This window comes from Cydia splendana, chromosome 3 (assembly GCF_910591565.1).
Source record: "Cydia splendana chromosome 3, ilCydSple1.2, whole genome shotgun sequence".
Lineage (NCBI taxonomy): Eukaryota > Metazoa > Arthropoda > Insecta > Lepidoptera > Tortricidae > Cydia > Cydia splendana.
The window spans coordinates 17,138,294-17,164,941 of record NC_085962.1 but is presented as its reverse complement, the minus strand read 5'-3'; the positions used below and the strand labels follow the sequence as shown (position 1 = coordinate 17,164,941).

Sequence of the window (26,648 nt, the reverse complement as noted above, 5' to 3'; positions counted from 1 at the left end):
GAGAGAAATGCGATTTTAGTTGAATGGTAAATACCTAAAGATTTATACTTAATAGTTTACAAAAGAGAACTTTGTCTGGATGGAATTCGCAAGTAACTTAATCAGATCAGAGAAACTCGAATGAGCGGGCGGCGCTCAACTGTTTTTGAAACGATTATTTTAATCACGGTGTAAGAGTTTTATGACAGCTATCTATTTTATTGCGTACTAAATCTAACATAAATGATTGCAATAAACATGTAATATATACAATTACCTCGTTACAAACCCGATTTCAGTTCAAAACTCTATGTATAACTCACTAACTATGGCAACGGAAATACGTACAGTCTGCGTCGATGTTAAGATGTACAACTTTTGATCTCACGCTATTCGTTTTTTTAGCATAGGCGTAATATAACGATCTTTCCTAAAGATACATTTACTTCAGTGTGGAATAAAATACCAATACTCTCATTTAATCAGGAGAAGTCCAGAATGCTTCAATGCTCCTTTTATAAAAAATTCACAGATTTCGTGCCTCACACGACTATCGAGCACATTGGAAATGAATCTACGGAATTCGAAAAAATATTGTCGCTGAGCGACGAGAAAGTCTGGATAAGGAAAAAGTTACAAAATAAAACTACAACGTTGAATGATAATTATTTTATTCTTAGACTAACACAAGTATCCTGGACATAACGCATGTGAACAAACAAATTGCAAAATTTCCACACGCGTATCCAAGTTTGAATAATTGTCGCCGTGGCGCATAAGTATAGGTACATATTTCATTTTTCGATTAATAAGCAGGATATATTAATGTTCAAAGTACAAGAAAATTATTACACGGCAAATCCGTAGTCAACTCGAGAAGTGGTGATCGGCAGCGGCCCATTTGCTGCAAGATATGAAATTTTCTTGACAGCAGTTTGACGCGACGAGAGATGACCATAACAGCGTTTGTCTATGTTGCACCAAACCTGAGTTCCAATAGGTACTACCAGGGTTCAGCATCAGCTATCTTGGGTAATGCTCTACCATGTGCTCATCATGACGAATCGGGTGTCCAAAACAGCGTGTGCCCATGTTGCACCAAACCTGAGTTCCGCTAGGTACAACCAGGGTTCAGCATCAGCTCTATCTTGGGTACTACTGTCCTAAGTGCTCATCAAGACGAGTCGGATGACCAAAACAGCGTGTGCCTATGTTGCAACAAACCTGAGTTCCTTTAGGTACAGCCAGGGTTCAGCATCAGCTCTATCTTGGGTACTACTCTCCTAAGTGCTCATCGAGACGAGTCCGATGACCAAAACAGCGTGTGCTTATGTTGTATTAAACCCGAGCTCCACTGCCAGGGTTCAGCATCAGCTATCTGCTAGCAGCCGCCAGCAACATGCTGAGGTGAGACCATTTCGTGGCACTTTTTCTTTTTTGTTTCTCTGTATAAGTTTTTATTTTGTGTTCCCTCTCCCTCTCCCTCTCCCTCTCCCTCTCCCTCTCCCTCTCCCTCTCCCTCTCCCTCTCCCTCTCCCTCTCCCTCTCCCTCTCCCTCTCCCTCTCCCTCTCCCTCTCCCTCTCCCTCTCCCTCTCCCTCTCCCTCTCCCTCTCCCTCTCCCTCTCCCTCTCCCTCTCCCTCTCCCCCTCCCTCTCCCTCTCCCTCTCCCTCTCCCTCTCCCTCTCCCTCTCCCTCTCCCTCTCCCTCTCCCTCTCCCTCTCCCTCTCCCTCTCCCTCTCCCTCTCCCTCTCCCTCTCCCTCTCCCTCTCCCTCTCCCTCTCCCTCTCCCTCTCCCTCTCCCTCTCCCTCTCCCTCTCCCTCTCCCTCTCCCTCTCCCTCTCCCTCTCCCTCTCCCTCTCCCTCTCCCTCTCCCTCTCCCTCTCCCTCTCCCTCTCCCTCTCCCTCTCCCTCTCCCTCTCCCTCTCCCTCTCCCTCTCCCTCTCCCTCTCCCTCTCCCTCTCCCTCTCCCTCTCCCTCTCCCTCTCCCTCTCCCTCTCCCTCTCCCTCTCCCTCTCCCTCTCCCTCTCCCTCTGCCTCTCCCTCTGCCTCTGCCTCTGCCTCTGCCTCTGCCTCTGCCTCTGCCTCTGCCTCTGCCTCTGCCTCTGCCTCTGCCTCTGCCTCTGCCTCTGCCTCTGCCTCTGCCTCTGCCTCTGCCTCTGCCTCTGCCTCTGCCTCTGCCTCTGCCTCTGCCTCTGCCTCTGCCTCTGCCTCTGCCTCTGCCTCTGCCTCTGCCTCTGCCTCTGCCTCTGCCTCTGCCTCTGCCTCTGCCTCTGCCTCTGCCTCTGCCTCTGCCTCTGCCTCTGCCTCTGCCTCTGCCTCTATCTCTATTTCTATTTCCACCACCACAAGAATGCATAGATTGTCGAATAGTGCGTTATCTACGCCCGTCTCAAACAGGATAGATAGAGTTAGACCAAGAAAAATCTGCAGCGATTTTGAAAGCCCACGCAGTGCAAGTGTTATTCTGCCGTCATAATCCCGAAAATTCATAACAAACACCGATAACGAACTCTGCGAAACATGAAGTCATAAATGTCCTGTGAAAAATGTCGTTCTGACTTTTTGACTATTTTAAGGTTAGGCTACAGGGCAAACCCATAACCCGATCGTCTTTGTTTTAGGCTCAAATTGTAGCTGACTAAATTGTCCAGAGCTGTTTTTCTCAAATTTTTGATATCATTCTTTGTTTCCAAATTATCGAGCACCAAAATCAAAAATTCGGAAAAAATTGAATTTTATTTTCACTATTTCGACCATAACTTTTTTTGTTTTTGACTTTCTCGAATAATTATTTTTGCACCTTACAGCTCTCGTGATTATGCGTCTTTTGAGCCTATTTTTTAATATCATATCTTCACAACTTTCCGAGATATAAGGGCATCGCACTTTTTCGTGAAATCGGACCGTATACTGGAGCGAACGAAAAGACATTTCCAATGTCAAAAAGGCCATAGGGTCGCAAAACCCCAGAAAAAATAACGGGTTTATACATTAATGGGATTGTCATGTGTGTTGTCGTGGAGTGCATTCCGTCAAGCTACGAGCTAATAAAGGGAATGATTAACCTAAGCAAACCAGTAATCTCGTAAACAGATCCTCGGAGCGTGTCAACAGCGGGGAGACGCGGCTCGTATGCCGCGCCACGCGCTGCAACTGGCGGTTTGCACACGCTAAACACACATCGGTGGCCGGAATCCGCAGTCCAACTCACGTTTGCTATTGCATTGTTTTTCGATGTTTCGGGGACAGGTTTCTACATTGGTGAGCCAAAATACGGAATTTATTCGAACGAATTAGATGTCTTGCAGTAATGAGAACTACAAAACGGAAACATTTTTTTGTGGGGACAAGCGAGTAGACAACGTTCAATTGACGTAAAAATTATCTTTTTAAATGTGAATGTAAGGAGTATACATACCCCTTTGCAATTTGTACTTTAATGCTCCGCATAACATCATTTTATAAATTACTTAATTTTCATGTCTAATTTACGTGTCAATTTTATCGTCGGATGACACATATTTAAACATAATTAATTAACTTTTAATCGAAATCACAACAAAGTAGGTATTACTTTTGCACGATGTGACATTGACAAAAACGAAATACTATTGCTAACCAACCACAGTAAAGAAAATTAGGTACTACATACTTATTTCAAATTACAAGATGGTACACAAACCTCCCGACTGCCCAATGCCTCCTACTCCTCCTACCTCCCCTAATGTTTAAATTAACAATCTGGCTTTCATAAGACATTAATTAAGATAAATAAACAACGTACAATTAACTCACAATATATTCTAAAAATTATTTCCTTCACTTTGTTCTTCACGTTGGACAATAGTAAAAACAAAGCAACTAATCGTACAACATGAGATACATTCAACCAGCAGAGTGCAGTGTAACTTAAACCGAGCAGAGACCGGACACCGTAATAATCCCGGACAGGGTTAAGATTGCTCAACCGACTGCATTAGCCGCGAGACAATTGAATTAAAACAACGATACCCGCCAACTTGGCACCGTACCAGTTAACTATCACCACCATTATTGACTTAAGTGCCCACCACGCTACGATTTACGCTTTAGTTGAATGTGACTTTAGCTATAGCCTTCCCGAGCAGGCCGGTGTTAATGATTAGTGCCGCTAAGCGAGCAGCACATATCACGCGAGTGACGGCTCTTCCCGCACAATCCCACGGATTGCGTATCTTGCTTAAATCATGAAGGATGTCATAACATTGCGAGTAACTAGCTCCGTCTCTTCGGGGAGTTGCTTCACCGACGTTATTATAGCCTGCTATAAATTCACACGTTTGTTTTCATTTCAGTTCTCACCGCTGACGGTTGGAAAGGAAGCTCGACTCCGCAGGCCTTCCGTGTCGTATGCAGGTGATAAATCGTCTAGTCCCATCACTTTTTACTAACGAGACAAGGTGTCGTGTGCCTGCAAACACGTTCAAGAAGTGATTGTTAACGCCGAGCCGCCGACACGTTTACGTGGAATCAAAGCCGAAAACCTTTTCGCATAAAAGTACGGACGGAATGGTTGTATTGTTTTCCTCTGATTTTGTGAATAGAGATTTTTCAGAGCGGTTCAGTAGGCGGCGTGTCGTACAACTGCACCGATGACAATAAATATCGGGCGCGGCGAGCCGTGAAATCGAATAGGCTCCGTCTGTGAGCGCTTTACAATCAGCAGCCGCCTGTCGCACGCCTCTGCCCGCGCTGCTATAACTTACTGACTTACTCCACGCATAAAAACATATCGTGAATTCTCCACAAATTAGAGCCTCTTTACGAATTAAATATTAATGACTCGAAAAATAGATAAAACTTAATTTAAAAAACTTACTGTATTACTTAGTTTAGGAGAAAGGAGATGAAGCGACCTTTGTAACAGTTTTGTGCATCATAATAGCAGTCTATGACAAAATGAAAATTAGGGGAAAAAAAGCAAAATTTTAGATCAATCATATTAGTTTAAACTAGTAGTTCGCTCCGAACTGAACGAATTTGCGGTCCGCCATTCGGCGCATCGACGGGCACTTGACCGATTTTGTGAGTTTGACACTACAGCAGTTGGTTGAACTTATTTTTGATCGAGACTTTTTGAAGTTCTAAGCTACCTAAAATATACCAATTTAGGACAAAAAACGAATGGGACGACCCAATACGATACCAGAAAACGGTATCGTATTGGGTCATCCCATTCGTTCAGTTTCCATGGACTAAAAAAGAGATAGACTAACATAGGACATGCCCAAAGAAGATGATATCGGATGCCGGAATAAGCTGGAAAAAGATAAACACAAACAACAGATATATGTAAATAAATATATGTTCAAAAATGACAAAGACTACCGATGAAAATGACGAATGAAGAATGCGGGTGCGAAAGCCGCATGGGGCGAATTTAGGACAAAAAACTAATGGGACGACCCAATATGATACCAAAAAGCTTACTTCTCATCAATTTATTCATGGGACTAAAAGTTTATTTCATTTTAACTAGCTAATAAACTACCGGCGTATTTTGGTATTGTCAGCAAACGAAAATATCAAAGCATTTCATTTACTGTTTGTGCGGAGCAAGAATAAATGAATAATTAAAATCCATTACACATTACTTTGCTCTGTCTACAATAAGAACGTATCTCAATAATACATTTTAAACACGGCACGCGGCGTGGCGGAGTAATTTGCGGTTGTGACGCTTCCCCAGTCCCCGTCCCCCGACGCATGTTCGATTAGAGCACAAGTAATTCCGGAAAGGAAATTGAAATCTTAAAGCAATGCCCCACGGACTTTAGCTTTAATATATTTCTAGCAGCATTCTGAATGAGGAATAAATGGGAAACAAGCTCGGACAACTTACAACTCGGCTGAACAACGTACCTACCTTCCGTAGGGAAAGAAAAATTAGAGATGGAGCTGGATTCTGCGCAATCTATTGTATTCGAACTTCTAATTTCCAATGTTCGGGTGGGCTCGCAAGTGAGCAGTGTTTTCAGCAGTGATATTTTAACGCTGCATTCGCAAACATTGCAGTGGGGTAGCGTAATGAACACAAGCCCGGGGCCCAGCAGTTTAATTTTCCTCTTCCGCGCGCTGTCCCGCCGACCCGCTCATTAATGGAGCGACAATACCTCGCGCCTCCTCATTTGCACCGCCGTTGCACCCGCGCAGCGCTCCCCTTACCTTCGAGACGTCACATTCACTACACAAAATAAGTTTGTACTATAGTGTCATATATTTATGTAGCACTCGTAATATTTTTTTCACCACACCGGCTAGTAAAGGCTCTTTTGATTGTTCAAAAACGAATGAGAAGGGTGCATTTTATCTAACAATTTGATACAAAAGTTTGTGTTGTTTCCTTATGTTGGCTGATAGAATCGACTTTTAAATGATGAATTTGAATGATAAATATTTAATAATATTAATTTGGATTTGATTTTGTTTGATGTTTTGTACTTAGTTCGAATTTTCCTCGAGTTGGTGTGGTGAAAAATTATGTGTTCACTCGGATCTGTCGCTTGCTCGGGTACGTATCAAGCACGAGCGGTTAACCGCTAACAACAACTTTGCCCCCTTGTTAAACAAATAACTATTGAATACAATGTAATAAAACTTCTACTTTATATCGTACATATCGCACTCCAATATTGGATGACTAAACTATTATAGTGGGATGACACTTAGTTTCTCATTGGGATTACAACATTAGTCTCATGAATGAATCATCGCGATTGTGCCCCGAGAGCCCGGCCGGGGCATTCGATTATCACGAATAATTCCGAAAGGGAAATTGAAAAGCTAAAGCGATGCCCCGAGGACTTGCTCTTTCTGTTATTTGCGGCTAGCTGCTGCCGGCCGAGGCGTCCGGAGAATACAAAACTAGCTACATTGTGTCCACTGAATTAACCCTGCTTTTACATGTTTCTACTTTACCTACCAATACTATAAATATCTTGGAGAGTTTGTATAAATTGTATTTATGTAAGGTCAATTTATACTTCTCTACCTAATAAACGTATCTCTGTAATAAATATTTTTTTTAGTTTTATAACATGACATCACAATCTATTTTATGTTTATAATTTTTTCCTATTTTGCTATATTTTAGTGACAATCAGGATGAAAAGAACAAAAAACTCGGTAACCCCTCACCTATGACACTATACGAGTATGAGTCTATATGTATAGCTGCTGATAGTGATTTTTTACAAGGTGTGCTGAAATTGCATATGATCAGAGTCGGGTTTTATTTTTATATTTTTGACAACAATTTTTAATATAAAAAGAAGTAAACAGGTCGCTAAAGGTCAGTTTTAGTTTAAAGGGGCCCACTGATTAACAGTCCGCCGGAGGGTATCGGCCTGTCAGTTGTTCGGAACTGTCAAAATTTTGTTCTAACTGACAGGCCGATACCGTCCGGCGGGCTGTTAATCAGTGGGCCCCTTAACTGTCGTGAATAGGTATCGATGTACTGATGTGATCAGACATAACGTGTTCATTATTTTATAAGTTATTGAATAAAACATAAAATCAGTAAATTAATAAGTAAGGGGAATACACGTAGGTATTCGAATCAATAAAAACGTAGCGTATAGATACAACATAAATATATTTGAAAAAATGGAATGTTACGCCTTTTATATTCAGATGTCGTGACTGCAATGTCATGACAAGGTTAACTATAACAAAGTCGTATTTGTCAAAGTCTCATGTGCATAATCATATATTGTCAATAGATTTTAACGCTGCTGATATTTACTGTCTTGACGTATCCATATCATGAAATTACAGTACAAGCAGAATCGACAAAAACTAGTTACAACTTTAATGAACAGCAGCCAGTCATCAGTAAGTCGAATTGGAAGACAAATGAAAAGTATAGTTGGCATTATCGGCTTAGTGTTCGGTTCGCGAGGGGAGTCTGCGGGCCGCGGCGGGCCGCGGTAATCCAGCGTTAATTAGCAGTCGGCGGAGCCACCACCCGCGACATACGGCGCGCCAGACGTACTAGCAATACGCTGCCCATACACATAAGCACAGCATGCACTACATACATAGAAAAGCTTGAAATTACAAGTATCCACACAAATAAACGGACGTAGAGGACAACGTTCGTAATTCATAGTTTGCGGTTGCGTTTGAAGTGTTCAAGATTGTCCACATTTTCATTAAAAGTGGCCCATTAGCAACGATTGTGCATTTCTTTCTTTGGAAGCCACATTTGGCCAAGTAAAACTGACAAAGAAGACCATAAAATGATGGCATACTGTACGTCTACCATCAGTTTTAACATTGACATATACGCTCACGTTTACGTAACTTACTTTCTATGCGTCTCGCTCGTACTCGCATATTATTGCAAGCGAGATGTACAGAAAGTAAATTACGTAGACGTGAGCGTTATGTCAATGTCAAAACTGATGGTAGAGGCTCTTTTTAGTTGAGACAAGTTCAAAGGGTCTAGCAAATATACCAATCATTTGCGCCACGAGAATGAAACACTTTCTGTCTCTCTATCACTCTTATATTAGTGCGATAGAGATACAGATCCTATAGCATAACATAGGATTAAAAAGTAGAACAAAACCACTAAAATTTAATATTTTTATATCAGTGACAACCCTATCACTACAAAGTTATTTACATTTTAAATTGACACATGTCATTAACTTGACCATACATTCGATGCTCGGATCTAATTACTAGGGTTGAAACATGCAGATTTTTGCACTAATGTTTAACAAACTGTATCTCACAAACGGTTAAAAATATTAACGTGATTAATAAATGAAAAATAAAGTCGGTACGGAGCCTAAACAATTCCCCGTTTTCTGCATAATTAAATAATCCTTCGTTCTGTTCCACCCGATATAACATACTGTTATATATGAGTATGTTATTCAAGGGACCCGCATTTTTCAAAAAGGATGTATTTAGTACATAATACTTTTCTAGACTAAGCTAATATCCGATGTGTGTCTTCGAAGGAATATAGGTACATTCGCCATCATATATAACGGAGCGGTTAAGGCGCTCACAAATATCTGAACACGCCTCTATTGTCAGGGCGTTAGAGTGCGTGTTCAGATATTGTAAAAACTTGGCCGCACCGATATATCTGATGGCGCCTGTACAATAAGCCGGCAAGTTGCGCGAACTCGTCGGCGGTGGGGCATGCACTCCTCGATGCTGAAACGCTACGGGACGCGCGGCGCATACAACGCGCTTTTATCACGTTGTTACGGGCATGTAGTGCGAATTCATATTTACGCAGCGGGACAAATTTTATGCTTACAGTGTTCACTCTGTACGGTTATGTTATTATAATTAAGGGTACTATTCCATTCCGGTGCATTATGCTGGGATTTTCTTTGCGGCGCCTTTGTTTGATTAAGGTTTTAAAGATACAGCATGTCTACTGTTGCATTTGGTTGGTAGGATGGAAAGTTATGTATTTAAAAACGGGTCTTGGTTTATTTTTATTATTTCCCCAGAATAGATACCTAACATTCATACATACATATTTCTTAAGGCAGGGCATAATTATGTGTCACAATATGAATATGCTATATTCCAGCATCAGAACTGCGTTTTTGAACATGAATAAGAAAATACGGTGACTACGAGCTTAAAAATGCATTTTTTGATTATATGTTACACTGCGTTTTAAAACTTTCTACACCAATAAACTCTACATTTTCGTTAATATTGCTGCCTGCGAGGCTTAATATGAAATGTTAACAAGCAATCCCAGGAGTATTTTATACGAGGTGATTCTAGCCTTCCGCTGCTAATCCGACTCTAATTGGTGGTCAGAAGACTATTGGACTTGAAGCGGCAAAGCCAATGCAATTACGCGGAAAAAGGATTTCCCACATATTTATGTAATTTGTTTAGTTTGTTTTAATCAACCGTTTTAACCTATAATACAAACTTTTTAAGCTAAAGAATGAGTTTAATGAAAGGCACCTCACCATAGCAAAGATTTGTCATCAAAAAGACTACAAAAGAATCATCGATATGGAAACCGAACTCCGAATAATATTTCCCCGATACAATATAATCCGAAGTAAAGTCATCTCCGACATGAAAGAAACACATCGAAATTCTTAAGGGGAAATATTACTTTGCAATCGCGAAATTCTTCGCTGAAACAACTCGCGGGGAGGTAACGTTCATACCGACAAAAGACGAGCAATATTCCGTGCACAAAGGAAGGCGCCCGATATATTCAATGCAGTGACACAAGAAATGGCGGCACAGCGGTAACAAAGCTCATATTGAGAGTTAGAGCGCGCGCCGCCCGCGCCCTCGCCCGCCTTCGTGGCCACGCTCGCCGCTTCCACGCGCGTGCATCCTATTACTAATAACAATATTAACCATCGACGCTGTGAAAAGTAAAAGCTTCTTACAGAAGGAACTGTATTTCATGAAATAAAAGGAAGAAAGCAAACTGAATAACTTAGATGTTTCTGTTTTTCTAAACTAATTAGTAGTTATAGTTAGATAAGATTTGTTAAGATATTAAGTATACCTATAGGAATAATGAACGTAAATTTGTTTTAGACTTTGAATTACATATTAAAAAGTTTGGTCTTTTAAAGAGTCGTAAAATAGAGTGTAAGAAAGCAATAAAAGTTGCCAAAAGATTGGTGTCGAGGAGTTTGATATAGGTAGGTACCTTTTAGATGGTGTGTAACTTAAAGAACTACCAATGTTTTATGATATAAACTGCCAGTTTTGAAATGCATGTTCCTGGATTGCTTGTCTGGCATGGTTGTGGCGCTAAAATTAAGGTGTCCCGTACAACTTCAGAGTTACCGAAATGTTAAAAAGATAGACGCATGCGCGCGTCAACGCGCCACCCCTCGAGCCTTACGACCGCCTCTCTCGCTCAACATCTCCCAAAATGTGTCCTTTGCTCCTACACATAGAGCCTCTCGATTTGAAGACCTGCTAGATGAATATCGCGAGCTCCGTGTCATCGTCAGTACTAAAGACATCATTAAGTTCTCGGAGAAAGAATTAGATTTTCTTGGCACATCTTTCAATTTATTGCTTGATTGTCGGTGAAGACTTTTATGATACAAGTGTGTTGCGAAATAGAACGTAATTATTTAAGAGTTAAGGTTGTTATTCGTTTGAGTTCAATGTGAGCTGCAGGATACTTTGGCGCGAAGGGTTCGGAGTTCAGTTGGCCGCGAGCCTGGCAGGCGGCTGCACGACTCTCGTCTTGTGTGCCGAGTCTCACTCGTAACTTATTACGTAGGATCCTATTGTGTAGATAGTATCGAAATTAACGATGATTGATTGTTTAAGTATTAGATTTATGTAATCAATTTATAATTTTGTTTATACAGTTTTAAATATTTTAATGCTTGTACTTAGGTAATTTTAGGTTGGGTTTCCTACTATGTACCTACTGATCAGCAGCTCACTAAAACAGCTTTTACTAAATCATACCTTATTAGATTAGTAATTGGAAAATTAAATTTAACAGAATTTATTATTATATGTTGTAAGTGTTACCGTCTGATGGCACGTGACCTTGAATTATTTAAGTACTTACACATTTATTCGTCAAAAACCAAAAAATAACCTATAAATAAAAAGTGACCAATATCTACGTGAAGTACTTAATCCGGTTTTTGTTTGTCTTTTGTTTGATTTATAAGTTTTATTTTCACAACCTAGGTTCTTTAAATAATTTAACTTTTTTTTAAACTAGGTATTTACTTACCTAATTGTAAAAAAATTACAAGTCGTTAGTGAATGGAAAACGGTCGGTACCCAGCTGATTGCTAAGCGGAACCAGCACCGGCGGCAGCGCGCATTCCGCCGCTTCCCCACATTCCGATCTGCTCACCAATTATACCAGTACATCCGACAAGTGAAATGATAAACCCTTATTATTACATAATCGTTTAAATTTGACTAGGAATTATTTTAATTCATGTATCAAACTTGGTAATTAAGAAATTAAGCAATATCTTAGTACGTTTTTGATTACAAGTACTTTATTTTATACGCTTATAGAAGTATATATATGTGATAGGAAAAGTGATTAATATACCAGCGTAAGGTTTGATATAAATTGTGGTATCGATAAACAACGACTTTCACTCCACCTCCTTGTCGATGGCAAATAAGCCCGCCTCAATCCAAGCTCCGCCTACCCGCTGAAGGTAAATATGTTCTTATGTAAACAGTCTTATATACTTCGCGGTACACGGGTCCTTTTCCTGTCCCTACTTCGCTATTTATTTACCAAATATACGGCTCTGTGGCGTAGTTCTATGTTGCTAACTTGATACGCTACAAACTTACATATTAGGTTACCTACTTATGCTAATAAATATTGTTCTCAACTAGATATATTCTGAGGTATTATATTTGTGCATTAGTTGAATTGTTTACAAATTTTCTCGTAAGTTGTAACTTCTTTTAAAATTGAGAGACTCGTTTACATATAAAAATGTATAAAGCATTCTTATCCATATTTGTAAGCAATAATAAAATCTCTAAACGTAAATATAATCAGTGAATAAAAGTAACCTTTCACTTAGAATAACTTAACTTAAACTTAATTTTTTTTTTAACTTAATTTTAACTTTACTTAAAATTTGTATATATGTGTCTACGGTTAATTGGCAGCTACGCAAATAAAGTTTTAGAAGGAATTTTTAGAAGCAGTTCTGTTCTATATTTTAAGGTACTTTTAAGATAGAAAAAAGGGAATAAGTAGGTCTCAAGTAAAAAAAAAACAATTTTATTATTCCAGTAAGTACAGCGAGATAACTGAATTGATGCATAGACACTTGATGAATGGAATACATTCATAAAGTGTACAATATTCTTACGAGTTATTCCAGGAATTTGTGATATCCGAGACTTAGCCAAAGCACTATTCATGTACGAAAGATAACAGCATAAATTATCCTGCTGCATGCTTCGCCGCCATGAAGCGGAATAAGTACGCTATTTTAAACGGATTTTCCGAGCTGAATAGATACCGGTCGGCAGTAGATAGCGGGAAGATAAAAATAAAAACAATCGTAATAAGTAGGGGTAGGTTGAAACAACGTCAATTTTGAGACATCTATAACTGTTATCGATCTGAAAAATATGTTGTTTAGCCGCGTCCCACCGTCCGCTGGTCACTCAATATGCGTCCTTGCCTCAAGACGATTATAAATACAGAAAATTGACGGTGTTTCAATTTCCCTTTGATTTAACTCACCTCGGTCTCCCCTACTTTATTTTTGCATGATCGTAATTGCAGACTTCAAATCAATCTTTCATCAAATAAAATCAATCTTTCATCAAATCCTTTATTCATGTCTAAGTAATATAATTTCATTGAATACAAAATTACGAGTACAGTCAGCAGAAGTTGCTAAGCGGGCGAGGTGTTCAAAATTACCTTGACACGCTCTTATTCTCTTAACAATAAAATCGCGTCAACATAATTTTGAACGCCTCACGCTTAGCAACTTCTGCTGCCGACTGTACGAAATAGTTGGCAAAGACCTTAAATGTACTTTGAAATTGAAGTCGAGTTAACAGGACAGCATTAACAAACATATTCAACAAAGCGGGTAAAACTTTCGCAGCTAAGAAGTTGGAACTGTGTATACAATGTCTGGTGCGCTCTAACAAGCCGGCCATCTGAAGTTGTTAAACGGGCAGGAACAGAACAGGCAGGCGGGCGAATAATTCTAGGCGGGCGGTCAGTAACTGGGGAGCTCTTGCGGACAGTTTGGAAGTGCGGCGGCGGCGACTCGGCCCGGGGCGGCGCAGGAGTCCCGAGATCTATCGCTGACAGCTTCGCCATGGAGGCGCATTCGCTCGGCCGTACTCGGCACACACCTACTGTGAGGAATCATATCGTCTACACCGACCAAAAGGGAAGAAAGTAAGTGTCTTTCGCATGTTTTAAACTACTCACTAAATACTGTTACTGTACATTATTTATACCTAAAGATAAGCAATTTCCTACATTATTAAAAAAAACATGGAGAGATTAAATACCTACAGATTAATCAATAACTAGTCCAAAAAGTGAAATACAAACATTAAGTTCCTAATAAGGCGTAAGTCAATGTGTTAATACTATGAGAATAACCTACTTTAACTGGAATCTATTCTAACTACGATATTTAGGTAATTATCACTTCTTTTGTTATAGGAAAAATATAACAAAAAAAATTTCCTAATAATATTTTTGTTATAACAAGATCGAGTTAATTAAATGGCTAAACGGTTGATTATTAAGAAATATATCCAGAGGGCAAAATTTAAACTTTTAAACCAAACAAATGAGTCCTATTATTTCTCTCAATTTAGTTTAACAAGCGACTTAGAGTCAAAGGTTCCCCGAAGCGCGGAACTCAATGGCCGTGAATTTTGTAATCTTCATTAATTTCAACTGGAACTTAACTGTCGTTCTTCCTATTTCACTTTTGTTTCTGTAAATTTAATACTAAGTAGGCTATTTCGTGTGGGAGTTAGTTAATATACGTAACTTGTACATGCTTGTACTTATAAGTACAATATACGTCACACTACTTATATCGACCGGGATATGAACCGTGATTACCTTTTGTATTATCACGGTTCATATCCCGGTCGATATAAGTCTAGTGAAACTAACCGTGAATCATTCAAAACTTATTATACGTCACACAGTTTTATAATTACATATTCGATATATAACACTCGTTGCAGTCAAAAGTAATTTTAAACAAAGTTCTAATCTACTTTTTTAAGTAACGTAGGTACTGAAAATTATGTGATGCACGCAGAAGGTAGTAGCGGCCCGATTTGAACAATGAATACAGAATACAGATCTTTATTGGTAAAAGCAAATTTTACAGGTCACATTTTATACATATTTACAAAAAATATAAATATTAAATTACATATGTTATTTAATGCTTATAAGAAGTGACATTTCTTCAACCAAAGAACGTCACTTACGTAGGTTGATGCGGGTTTTTCAGTACCTACATAAGGTAAACGTACTGGCGCTTGACGCGGTTCCAGTACATGTCTTATTGAAACTTAAGTCATTGTCAATAGAAGTGACAGCAAGGTGTCATCTATTGGGCATTAGCATGTCGAGCACTAGTACGTTTACCTTACCTGAGAGCTGGCGTCAGATTTGTACTGAACTGTAAAAATTCTCTTATAAAAGCGTGAAACCACCAATATCACCATAATTACGAGTTTATGATTTAACCCTTTTCCAGGCATAGTGCGATTTATCGACCACATACGCGCCAAAAGAATTTCAACCCTAGCAATCCAATTTAAGGCTAAAATTAGATTGGAATTTCGGGAAATGTGACTTGTCTTCAAATGAATGATCAAAGCTGGATTAATTGGAATATATTTGGATTTTTCGGGAAAATATTGTAGATTGGTGCGGCCTGGAAAAGGGTTAACACAGTTTATGATTTTATCTTATTATGAATATGACAACTTTGGCGTAGACTACATAAAGTATAAGAAAATGTATAGGTACGTACTATTAAATTTCACGACACATTTCATACTGCAAATGAATAATGTGACCAACTTTTGCTAAAGAAATTTTCATATAAATTAAAGGTGAAAACTTTGTACTCACTGAAAGAAACGTGAACCTAGCGGGGAAATTAAAGTTAAAGACCTGATTTCAGAACCAGTCATCCTGACATTAACATCTAGACATTAACTAGGTTGCATGAAATAAATGAAGTGAAATAGATAAATTTCAAAGACAAATTCGGTTTGTGATTTTTTACAGTAGGTACTCATATAATTTAAAAATATTTACTAGAGTTTGTGCGGAAAGATAAGAGTCGTGGAATGTAAAGGAACCAATACATTCTATGACTCTTTCCGCACAGACTCTAAAATCAAACTTTTTTTTGTATGTTTTATTTTTGTAAATTATAGTATACATTTTGATGTAACTCATTTGTGCTGTGGTGACCTGGGTGCGTAGCCAACGTGCCCATCGTTTACGCTCCGCAGTGAACGAAACGCAACTGTTGCTGTCGCACTAATATGGAAGAGTAATATTGGAGTGATAGAGAGACACAAAGCGTTTCGTTGTCGTAGCGCGTTTGTCACGTTGGCTAGGCACCCTGGCGCTATTAGTAAACGCTTCACAACGCGTTTGGTGTCTGACTGTGTAGACCACCTTTTCAACACCTCATCTCACTTCAATTTTACTCTACTGACAAGAAGCGGCATTCTAACTTTTAAAATCTAGTGATGAGAATGGAACCTCCACCTTTTCAACAAGTATTTTACGTTTGGGCCTTAGAGCATTTAGTAACTGGAGACGCCTTGGCTGTCATTTTCTGTATAAAACAGTCTGCCGATTTTTGCGGGGGAGGGGTACGTCAAATGAATGGCTATTTGTGCGTGATTTGTAGGTAACGTACATATAGTCATGACATATAAACGTCAGTCCATACAAAGTTTGCACAATTGTGCAAGGTTTTCGGCAGAGGTAAGCTCTTAAAGGCGACTCCGGTTATTAAATGCTCTAAGGTTTGGGCTAATTGTACCTATTTCTCATGAGGAGCACTATAATATTGTTGTAAATAAATTAAATGACATTTAAAAACCACTTCGCGAAGTCGGTTTTTTTCTTTTAAAGAAAGATGCATATTGTTGGTTATTTAACATTCCTTAAACATTCTAAACTTCATTTTAAGTAATAAAAATAATGGTCTAAAGTTAATATCTTACAATCTGTCACTTACTCAAGTAATTCAAAGCAGTAATATAATAAAGTTAAGCAGTTCATAAAAAGTTATTCATAAATTGGGCAAATTGTTGTTTTGTTTTCATTTATTTTGAACTAGACGGGTCTCTGTTTAAATATTTAAATGCTATCTTAATATTATTTGTGACGAGAGTAGTTCTCTACAATAAAGAAATTTGAATAGAAATGGCTCGAGGGTTGGTTGTTCTATGGGTCTGATGTCCTTATTAAAGGCGGTAGCGGAAAAACATATTAAGTATTTGAATTATTAAGAATATATATCATAAATTAGTAACGTGGTTAAAAACCGTGTATCTACAAAATAATTAATGGCCCTTGGTTAAATTTTAAGGGGCTTTATTATATTAAATTCAATAATATCGACGAAACTAGGAATAGCTCGCAACAACCACATCACAAGGCAGACTCCTTATTCCGGGTCTATGTAGGTAACATCCTTCGTTGGGTTCCTATATAAGAAATTATACGGGGATTATCCTCTCCTGTATCCAACACTATTCGTGTTGGGTATGGTAGACTACACATCCCTCGAAACTCGCAGGAGTATATATCTAGTCAAATATTTCTTCCAACTAATACGAGGGACAATAACTAACTCTCAATTACTGTCACAAATAACAATTCGTGTTTCCCGACTCACCGCTAAAGTGCTACGCCCTCGACGCCGCGGTCTCTTCGCTGTCCCTACAGCTCGAACTCGCGTGCTTGCTAACTCTCCTCTTTACCAAGCACAGACGCTACTGAACGACATACCAGACAACGACGACCAACTCGATATCTTCACTAAGTACAACCGAGACCAAATTCATAGCCGCATCATGTCGTTATATCGAGAAATATTATTCAAAATGTAAATAGTAATATTTATTTTATTTTATTTGATCTTCTTATACAAATTTGTATAAGAATACTCTTATATTCTAATTTAGTCTGTAGAAATCGATTTCAATTGACATTGTTCCTAATTCCATAATTATTGCGCATTGTACATTCCATAATTTAAGTTTTGATTTATTCCAATTTTATTTTATTGTATTTATTGCAGTTAATGCATGTTAGATACTAAGTAATGTAATGCCAATTAGCACGTAAGGTTTATCTGTAAGTGCTGATTGATTGAAGTGAATAAATAAAGTGAAATGTCCCAATAGCTTAACATAGTGCGTACTTTGTAATCGCAGTTTTGATGTGGGTTATTACTGTTATTAGAGTTATTTACATATGAAAGACCAGATAAAATTATTTTTTGGAATCATTTTCATAAGAGCATAACTAGGAAAACTTCATCTGGCTGTTCCGTCGCTGCCTCCTCCGCCTCAGCCGGCTGACAATGTGTGTCGCGGAAGGACAGCAGAGTTACTTGTACACTTTCCGGTAGTCACATTTTCGCAACACAGTATTCACATTTCGAGGACTGGAAAGTTGGCGTTATCGCGTTTGAAATAGAACGACAAACACATCTAACTTTGTGATGCAAAATGGACAAGGCTCAGTTCGGACAAAACGTTATGGACGCGTATTTTATTTTGGTACTCACAGAAATGACTAACTCGTTTAAGTGAATGTCAAAGGGTTGACATTGTTTTTGTTGTTGGACGTTTACATTCGCAACGAGATACAATAATTTTGCGTCGACGTTAGAATTTAAGGTATTACTTTGTTCCCCGCCTAGTTGTTAATGAAGTTACCTTTTTCTTATGTTACTGAAATAATATTTAGTTTTGTGAATCTCGTAGAATCCATAGATAAGCTGTTTCCGTTTACCTATTTCAATCAAAATAATTACATTTAACCTTCCATAAGCTTTTAAATTTAATTTTGGTGAAAATTGCAAACTTTTGTAATTGCAATCCTTTTGCGTATAGAGAATGTACCTACACATTCCCTATACGCTAAAGGATTATGAAAATCACGTAAGAAATTTCCTTTGGGCCAGACTTGATTAGATCATACAGTAACAAAGTAGAAATTTTAACATTCAGAGCCAGAGTTAGCCCCGTCACTTTGCGAACTCGTTTCGGCGAAAACATATAAGTACGAGTAAGTGTACAAATTGATTTATTGAAGTTGAGCGGGTCCCGAGTTGCGCCGGAGTATTCAGTCCTTTGCCTTACATAGATAAAGTGAAATAAAAACAACTTCACAAACAAAAATCCCCTCGTCGCAAGATTTACGAGTCGACGCACCTCCGGCGCAAATAAGTTATATGTAAATTTTATGTTCTGTTGCTCAAATTTATAAACTTACAGGTTAGATGTAAGTGGGGCGACCCGAAGTAATTGTAGTAAATAAAGTTTCACTGGATCAATCATCGTTGTGGACAATTTGTGCATTAGGCGACAAACAAACAATACGATATGATGATATATAAAGTTAGAACTACATTAGCGATCAATTTCCAACGAATACGATTGGATTAAAGTTTTCGTAAAACTAATAATTTTCCTTTATGAAATTTAAATGAATAACATCCGAGTAAACGTGAGCTTTCCCGTGATAATTATACGGAGTCACGCGAACGGCATTTTAGGCATGTGGATCTCATAATGAACCGCCAACTTTTTTGTAAGATTAACCTTCGACTAAATTGTGTGAATTAACTCGCACATTAAGCTTCACGTGACACAATTTTGTGTTCCCTTGCAAAGGCGGAACCTCCTTGTTTGCATCATATTCACGGGAATATTTTATTTTAAATAGTTTAGCAGCAAAAATTATTTTTATTTTAATTTAAATATAGGAACTTTATAATGTTTTACACAAGTTGTACACTGTGTTTTTTTGAACCCCGTTAATTTCAGGGGTACATTCCTGATAGGTATACCTTAAAGTAGTTTCTTGAGTTCTGTAAATTACTAAAATTTTTAACCGAGAATTTCTGATACTTGCCTTCAATAAGAACTTCTCTTAGATACGTTTTCCAGTAAATATTTATACCTACTTACAATTTAAATGAAAAATAGGTTAATTTTTAGGTAAATGTTACGTACTTGTTACAAACTAAACCAGTAGTAAGGACTTACGTTGTTTATTGTTAAACAAAACTTTAAGATTAATCTTATGATGATCAGAAAAGACACTGATAAATTTTAAACTGTTATTTTAATATTGAGGGGGGTCTTTGCCCAGCAGTGGGACACAAAATAAGGTAAAAAAATTTACGATGATAATAGGAAATTTTGTAATTGTGCGTAGTTTTTTTTATACATATACATATATGTTGGTTGCTATACTAAAAAAAGGACTATTCGTATTGGTAATTCCATTGTAAATATCATATAACACAAGTGCACTGGTAGTATATTTACCGTTAAATTAAAAAAAAAAACACTACTTATCTATATCCGTTTTATGATTTTTTGCAAATGATAGCAATATGATTGTGTGCACTGTAGGCATAATGCAAGCGGGCAATTAACAGTAATGAACGTGCGGTGATCTACAAAACTGCATCTTTACAGTCCAGTTGAGCTTTAATCGGCCAAGCCGTGCAATTATTTCATAAATAAATAGTTAAATGATGAACATTTTCCTACACTGGTCAATGTGTTTGTTAATTGTGTTATGTTAAGATGCAGTAGGTTCAGAAAACTGAGTTTTTAAAAAGTCATAGCGCTTTTTTATCACACTACGGCTGCCATAAATTTTATTAGCAGACATTTCTCGAGGGACTTAATCGATTCGAATCCTGAGTTTTTGAGAAAAAATCCCGAACATGCACTTTAAAAATATGTAATAAATTTTGCACAAAAGCTAAATAGTTATTTAGTTATTTAGAGGTACCTAAAACTAAATTAGGATATAAAAACTTTTTTCTTACCTACTGTATTGTCGATTAAACACACATCGTTGGGTGCCTATTTGAGTGCGAAATTTTGTAAAGAGTAATATTATTATGGATTTCGTTGTTGTTTTGACTTGATGTTTGCTCATTGAATTAACATCCCGCAAATATGCAAGCACGATTTAATCGCTATTTTCGGAGCACAATTTCTGTTTGTCAATTAAAATATTTGGAATCAGTGAAATCATTTCAGTGGCAGTTAATTTGATTACTCGGGGAACCGGCGAAGAATACAAAACACGTTTCGTCATTAATTTATTGTGTGCTTTTATAACTGTTTTACTTCTCCTTCTGCTAAAAATATCAAGGTATGGTTTCCGATAGGTACAAGTACATAGGAGGGTGTAACTCCTTTTGTATTTTTTTTCATATTTTTTGCCTTATCTGCAATCGCGGTTTGAACTAGGTAACGATTTTTTTGCCAAGAAACGGTTAAAATATACCTACATTCCCTTAGAATTTAGATGGTCAAAAAGGAGTTGAAAGATAAAGATAAAGATTTTTTATTTGCAAGAATACTTAATTCTAAAATACAAGGGTGGTGTTTTGTTATGTGGCATACAGTATTCAGTCGCACACAACGACATGCAAATTTTACAAAAAATGAATCTACTAGGTAATTACTGCAATTGATTAAAATTCAAATATTAAATGTCATAATAAATATTTAATTAATTAATAATAAAAATAGTTTATATTAAATACTTTTCTCAACGTTTCATTCTTAATGCAAATTATATTCTAGATATTCCTTCACGCTATAGAAACAGTGCTCTAACAGAAAACTAGTTACTTTTTTCTTGTATTCCATAGCGTTTAGTAGCTTTATACTGTTGGGCAAAGATTGTATCAAGTCCGAATAATTTTTGATTGTTGCGCGCTTTCTGTTTGATTGAAGGGTCGCCTAGCGATAGCGGTAAGAGGCGTGCGACTTTCAATTCGAAGGTCGCAAGTTCAAACCCCGGTTTATGTATGAAACATCATTCGATATTTACCAGTCGCTTCTCGGTGAAGGAAAACATCGTGAGGAAACCGGACTAAAACCAATAAGGTCTAGTTTATGCTTTCATAAAACTAGTGCCTACGCCAATTCTCGAAATTAGTTGCCAAGCCGACCCCAGGCTCCTATGTGCCGTGTCATAAATGCCTGGATAACGCGAGGAAGATGATGATGGTGATAACGTGATAATTGAATATTTTACGCGTTTTTTGAGAATTTTACATTTTTGACTGGACTGAAATGGCTCTGTGTTGCACGAAACGGACATTCAAGAGTCCCTATTTTTGCCTTCATCCTCCCTCGTCAGTAAAATCTATGGCATTAAAATCACAGTTAACCGACTTCAGAAAATTAAGCCAAGTTTTAAGTTTTTTTTATCATTTATTTACATACAATATATAGGTATATACAGTGGTACTACTAAAAGTATTTTTTGAGTACCTAAATATTTACTGGATAAAATATCTCGATATTAATTGAGGTTAGTTTTTTTTGGCTACAAATATAATGACCACCAAAAAATACTTTGGTACCCTAAATAAAAAAATCATGCTTACCAAAAAAAATTACTGAACACCAAAAAAATAAGGCCTAAAAATACAAAAGTACCACCATTTTAATTACGACTGCACTTCAAATTGTATTCAAATACCAAATATATTGAATGATCACCAAAAATCATTAATGATCACCAAATCTTGAAGACCAAATTAATGCGATATTTTCACCTAATAAAGTAAACTGATGCCAAAATTACTAGCCCCTCCCGCTCAACCCCCCGTACCCCGCACCGCATACCTACCTTACCTAATCTACTTTTCTAGTAGCATTTCGTTATGCTACTAGAAAAGTAAGTCAAACTGCTATCAGTTAAGTGGGTTAGGTTAGCACTGCGACCCTTACAGAAACGAAATGGTACTAGAAAAGTAGGTTAGGTTAGGTTTGAACTGCGACCTTTACAGAAACGAAATGCTACTATAAAAGTGGGTTAGGTTAGGTTAGAACTGCGATCCTCACAGAACCGAAATGCTACTAAAAAGTGGGCTAGGTTAAGTTTCAACTGCTACCCATACATATACGAAATGCTACTAGAAAAGTGGGTTAGGTTAGGTTTGAACTGCGACCCATACAGAAACGAAATGCTATCAGAAAATTGGGTTAGGTTAGATTTGAACTGCGACCCTTACAGAAACCAAATGCTACTAGAAAAATGGTTTAGGTTAGGTTTGAACTGCGACCCTTACAGAAAAGAAAAGTGGGTTAGGTTAGGTTTGAACTGCGACCCTTACAGAAAAGAAATGCTACTAGAAAAGTAGGTTAGGTTAGGTTTGAACTGCGACCCTTACAGAAAAGAAATGCTACTAGAAAAGTGGGTTAGGTTAGGTTTGAACTGCGACCCTTGCAGAAAAGAAATGCTACTAGAAAAGTGGGTTAGGTTAGGTTTGAACTGCAACCCTTACAAAAAAGAAATGCTACTAGAAAAGTGGGTTAGGTTAGGTTTGAACTGCAACCCTTACAAAAAAGAAATGCTACTAGAAAAGTGGGTTAGGTTAGGTTTGAACTGCGACCCTTACAGAAAAAAAATGCTACTAGAGAAGTGGGTTAGGTTAGGTTTGAACTGCGACCCATACAGAAACGAAATGCTACTAGAATAGTGGGTTAGGTTAGGTTTGAACTGCGAACCTTGCAGAAAAGAAATGCTACTAGAAAAGTGGGTTAAGTTAGGTTTGAACTGCGACCCTTGCAGAAAAGAAATGCTACTAGAAAAGTGAGTTAGGTTAGGTTAGGTTTGAACTGCGACCCTTACAGAAACGAAATGCTACTAGAAAAGTGGGTTAGGTTAGGTTAGAACTGCGACTGTTACAGAAATAAAATGCTACTAGAAAAAGGTGACGAAGTGGATTAATTAATTTAATAGGATAACGGTAATTATATTAAATATTTGCACATTTTTAATTAAAATGTGGTTACAATTTTGGTGGTCATTTACAATTTTTGGGTTTACAATGATTATTTTGGAGTCATTTGCTTTAATATGATATCAAGATTTAAACATTTGGTTATAATTTTACATTAAAATGGAGTTCAAGTTTTGGTGGTCATTTACTATTTTTGGGTTTACAATGATTATTTTGGTGTCATTTTCTTTAATAGGATAGCAAGATGTAAAAATTTGGTTATCATTTCACATTAAAATGGGGTTTGAAATTTGGTAATCATTTAGTATTTTTGGGTTAATAATGATTAGTTTGGTGTCATTTCCTTTAAAAGGATAGTATAGTGTAATAAAATTGGTAATCATTTCACATTAAAATGGTGTTATAATTTTGGTGATCATTCATTATTTTAGGGTGGTAAAATATATTTTTTTGGTATTAAATTTTACTAAATCTGGTGATCAGTTAAATAGCAGCCGTTTTTTTTTACTTTTGATTTGCGTCGCATCGCATTGCACGTCACGTATTGCCGGCTTTGCCTTGTTTGTGAACCGCATGCCGCGCGCGCCAACCGACTATTGTGCTTTTTCTTTTGTACTACACACGGTTGCATTAACAAACCAGAGGTTGCTGAAGTACAAAAAGACTACCAGTATGTGTAATTGTGTACAGTCGACGTAGAAGATATGTTTACATTTGTGTATCTTACTCCTTTGTACGAGTAATAAGGCCAAAAATGTAAATATAATCTTTGACGTTGACTGCACCAATAACGTTTGATAGCTCATTTTAATTATTCCGATCTTAGTATGAGAGAGTAGGTGTAGAGTGAAAGAGTAGATACACAGTCTGTGGCCTGTAATACGAGCAAAAAAATTACTGTAGGCTGTACTCCTCATACTGACCAACATTTGTTCAGCAACTTTTAAAAATAACTTGTGGTTTGATTAAAAATCATATACACTTTAAAGTTTATTCTAAGACGCAATGTATTGCGAATTTTGTTATGTTTAAGGCGTGACAAGCAACGTCAATCACAATGATATGGCGTGGCGATGGCGTCCATTGAAGATAATATTTTTAATTGTATGAAAAATAGGGTATCTAAATATTTCATGATTTTTAAAAGTTGTTGAACAAAAGTGTCATCGTTTGAGGAGTACCTACAATCTATGTTTTAATTATTTGCTCGTGTTACAGGCCACACCCGGCATACGTAGGTTAAATTAGGGATTTTAAGGAATGCAGTGCAATAAAAAATATGTTACAATTTTATAAAAAAATTACAAAAAATATCGGATTTCACATTTTTCTGTTAATTTCGTGTTGTTGAAAGTATTGGACAAACTTCATAAAAGGTCATTTCTCAAAAAGTTGGCACCGCCACCTGTAAATAGGTTTATGTTAGAACTTTTTTTTCATTATGTATAATTTGTATGTATAAAATTTTAACACATATTTAGAGAGACTTTTTACACAGAGGCCTAATACTTTGAAAAAGATTTAATAAAAATTTATTACAAAAAAAAAATATTGTAACTACGTTTATCCGTTAACCTGCCGTGTCCCAATGCGAGGTACTGATGTTCCGAGCTATGAAAACTACACAAATTATTAACTTAATTTAACGTCATTACCGCATTTTATTAACATATGTCCTTAACTTTTAAAGTATTACTATCGCATAACAATATTATACTTATATTTTAAGTTATTCGGCTTCAAAGTTTGTCCAAGGCAATTCCTAACATTCACCTGGCGCGTCACGTTGACGACGATTGTATAACCCCCACCGCACATATCCCGTCTCACTCCGCACGAGCCGAAGCCGTCACTCATCAGCTATCACCTGGTAGGACGAAGACGTGGTTATTGTGCTTCGCAAATAAGACACAAACGACAAAGTATCGGAAATTGGAGTTTGTAATAGGTAAGTACTCTTTATCCTGGCGTCGATATCTTGCTGATTGTGTAACCTATCGCATTACTATTAAGATATGTAACGTAATCAATAGTTTAGTTTTATATTCCTAAGTATGGAGTTCATCAAGCTAATATATTTTGTATATTCACGATAAAACTGGAATATGTTTATGCATACAGATTGGTCCCGTTTTTTGTCAAAACCCAGTTCTGATGATGTGATCCATGAAGAATCGAGGGAACTCCTCAAATCTTAAAGGCATACATTAGGGTGCTTCACGTTTGTATGGGAAAAATTCAAACTCTAGCTAGAAGAAGCGGCACCCCCTCATTTTGTTACACTTGTTATGTTGACAAAATACGCCAAGTTTTGTAATCTTATCTCAACTACAAGGGGGTGCTCAAACACTTTGAAATTTTACAAAGTTGTATGAAATCCAAAAAAATCAAGTTATATTTTTTTTTATTTTTATGTAAGTAGTAGTTTTCAAATTATTTGAAAGTGTGATTTATAAGTTTTGAAGTAGAAAAACATTATTATTTTTACTTTTTATAATTTGCAGTACCCAATACTGCCCTCCCAAGTCACTAGGTTAACGGCAACGGACACAGGTTAATGGCGATAACCTGTCAATATTTTAATTGGAATTTGTACTTATTTCTCGATAACCTGCTTCTACTATCGATAACCTGGAGACAAAATATCTTTCACCTGTCCTTGATATCATTCACCTGAATTTCAAACGCCTATATCTTCTAAACTAATTGAAGGAATTGCTTCCCTTCCACATTTTCTAATAGTTTAAGTTGCCTTTTACGATCCCAATAAAAAAAATGCGAAAATACAAAATTTTTGATAAACATAAATTTTAACCTGGCGGTGCCAACTTTTTGAGAAACGACCAAGATGTTTTTCGTGCGTGTAGCCTATTACAAAATACAATGAAATTAAGTATTAAATACAATAGGGGTGATAACATGTTGAATTTTATAACAAATAGTAGTTAAATAGATTGAAAATTAGTAATTTACCAGAGTATATTGGACACTAAAAATACATATCGGAATGATAAAAATTACAAGATCTAAATATCATGCTTCGAATGACCCCGTTTCCTCCTACGTCATGCTACCATCATCCGATGTTAGGACCCCCC

The 26,648-nt window shown here is 37.3% G+C and overlaps 1 protein-coding gene across 3 annotated transcripts in view; it reads left to right on the top strand.

Annotated features, from left to right (window-relative positions):
- The first annotated feature begins 11,055 nt into the window (after positions 1-11,055).
- Positions 11,056-26,648, top strand: part of LOC134806864 (zeta-sarcoglycan-like) — a 30,824-nt gene continuing 15,231 nt past the window's right edge. The window contains exons 1-2 of one of the 3 annotated variants that reach the window (XM_063780273.1): positions 11,056-11,291; positions 13,679-13,919. In XM_063780273.1, the coding sequence (XP_063636343.1) occupies positions 13,837-13,919 (83 nt within the window). In that variant the 5' untranslated portion in view covers positions 11,056-11,291; positions 13,679-13,836. Of the gene's footprint in view, positions 11,292-13,569; positions 13,920-26,648 lie in introns of those variants that run through there. The other 2 variants (XM_063780272.1, XM_063780270.1) reach the window with 2 other exon arrangements.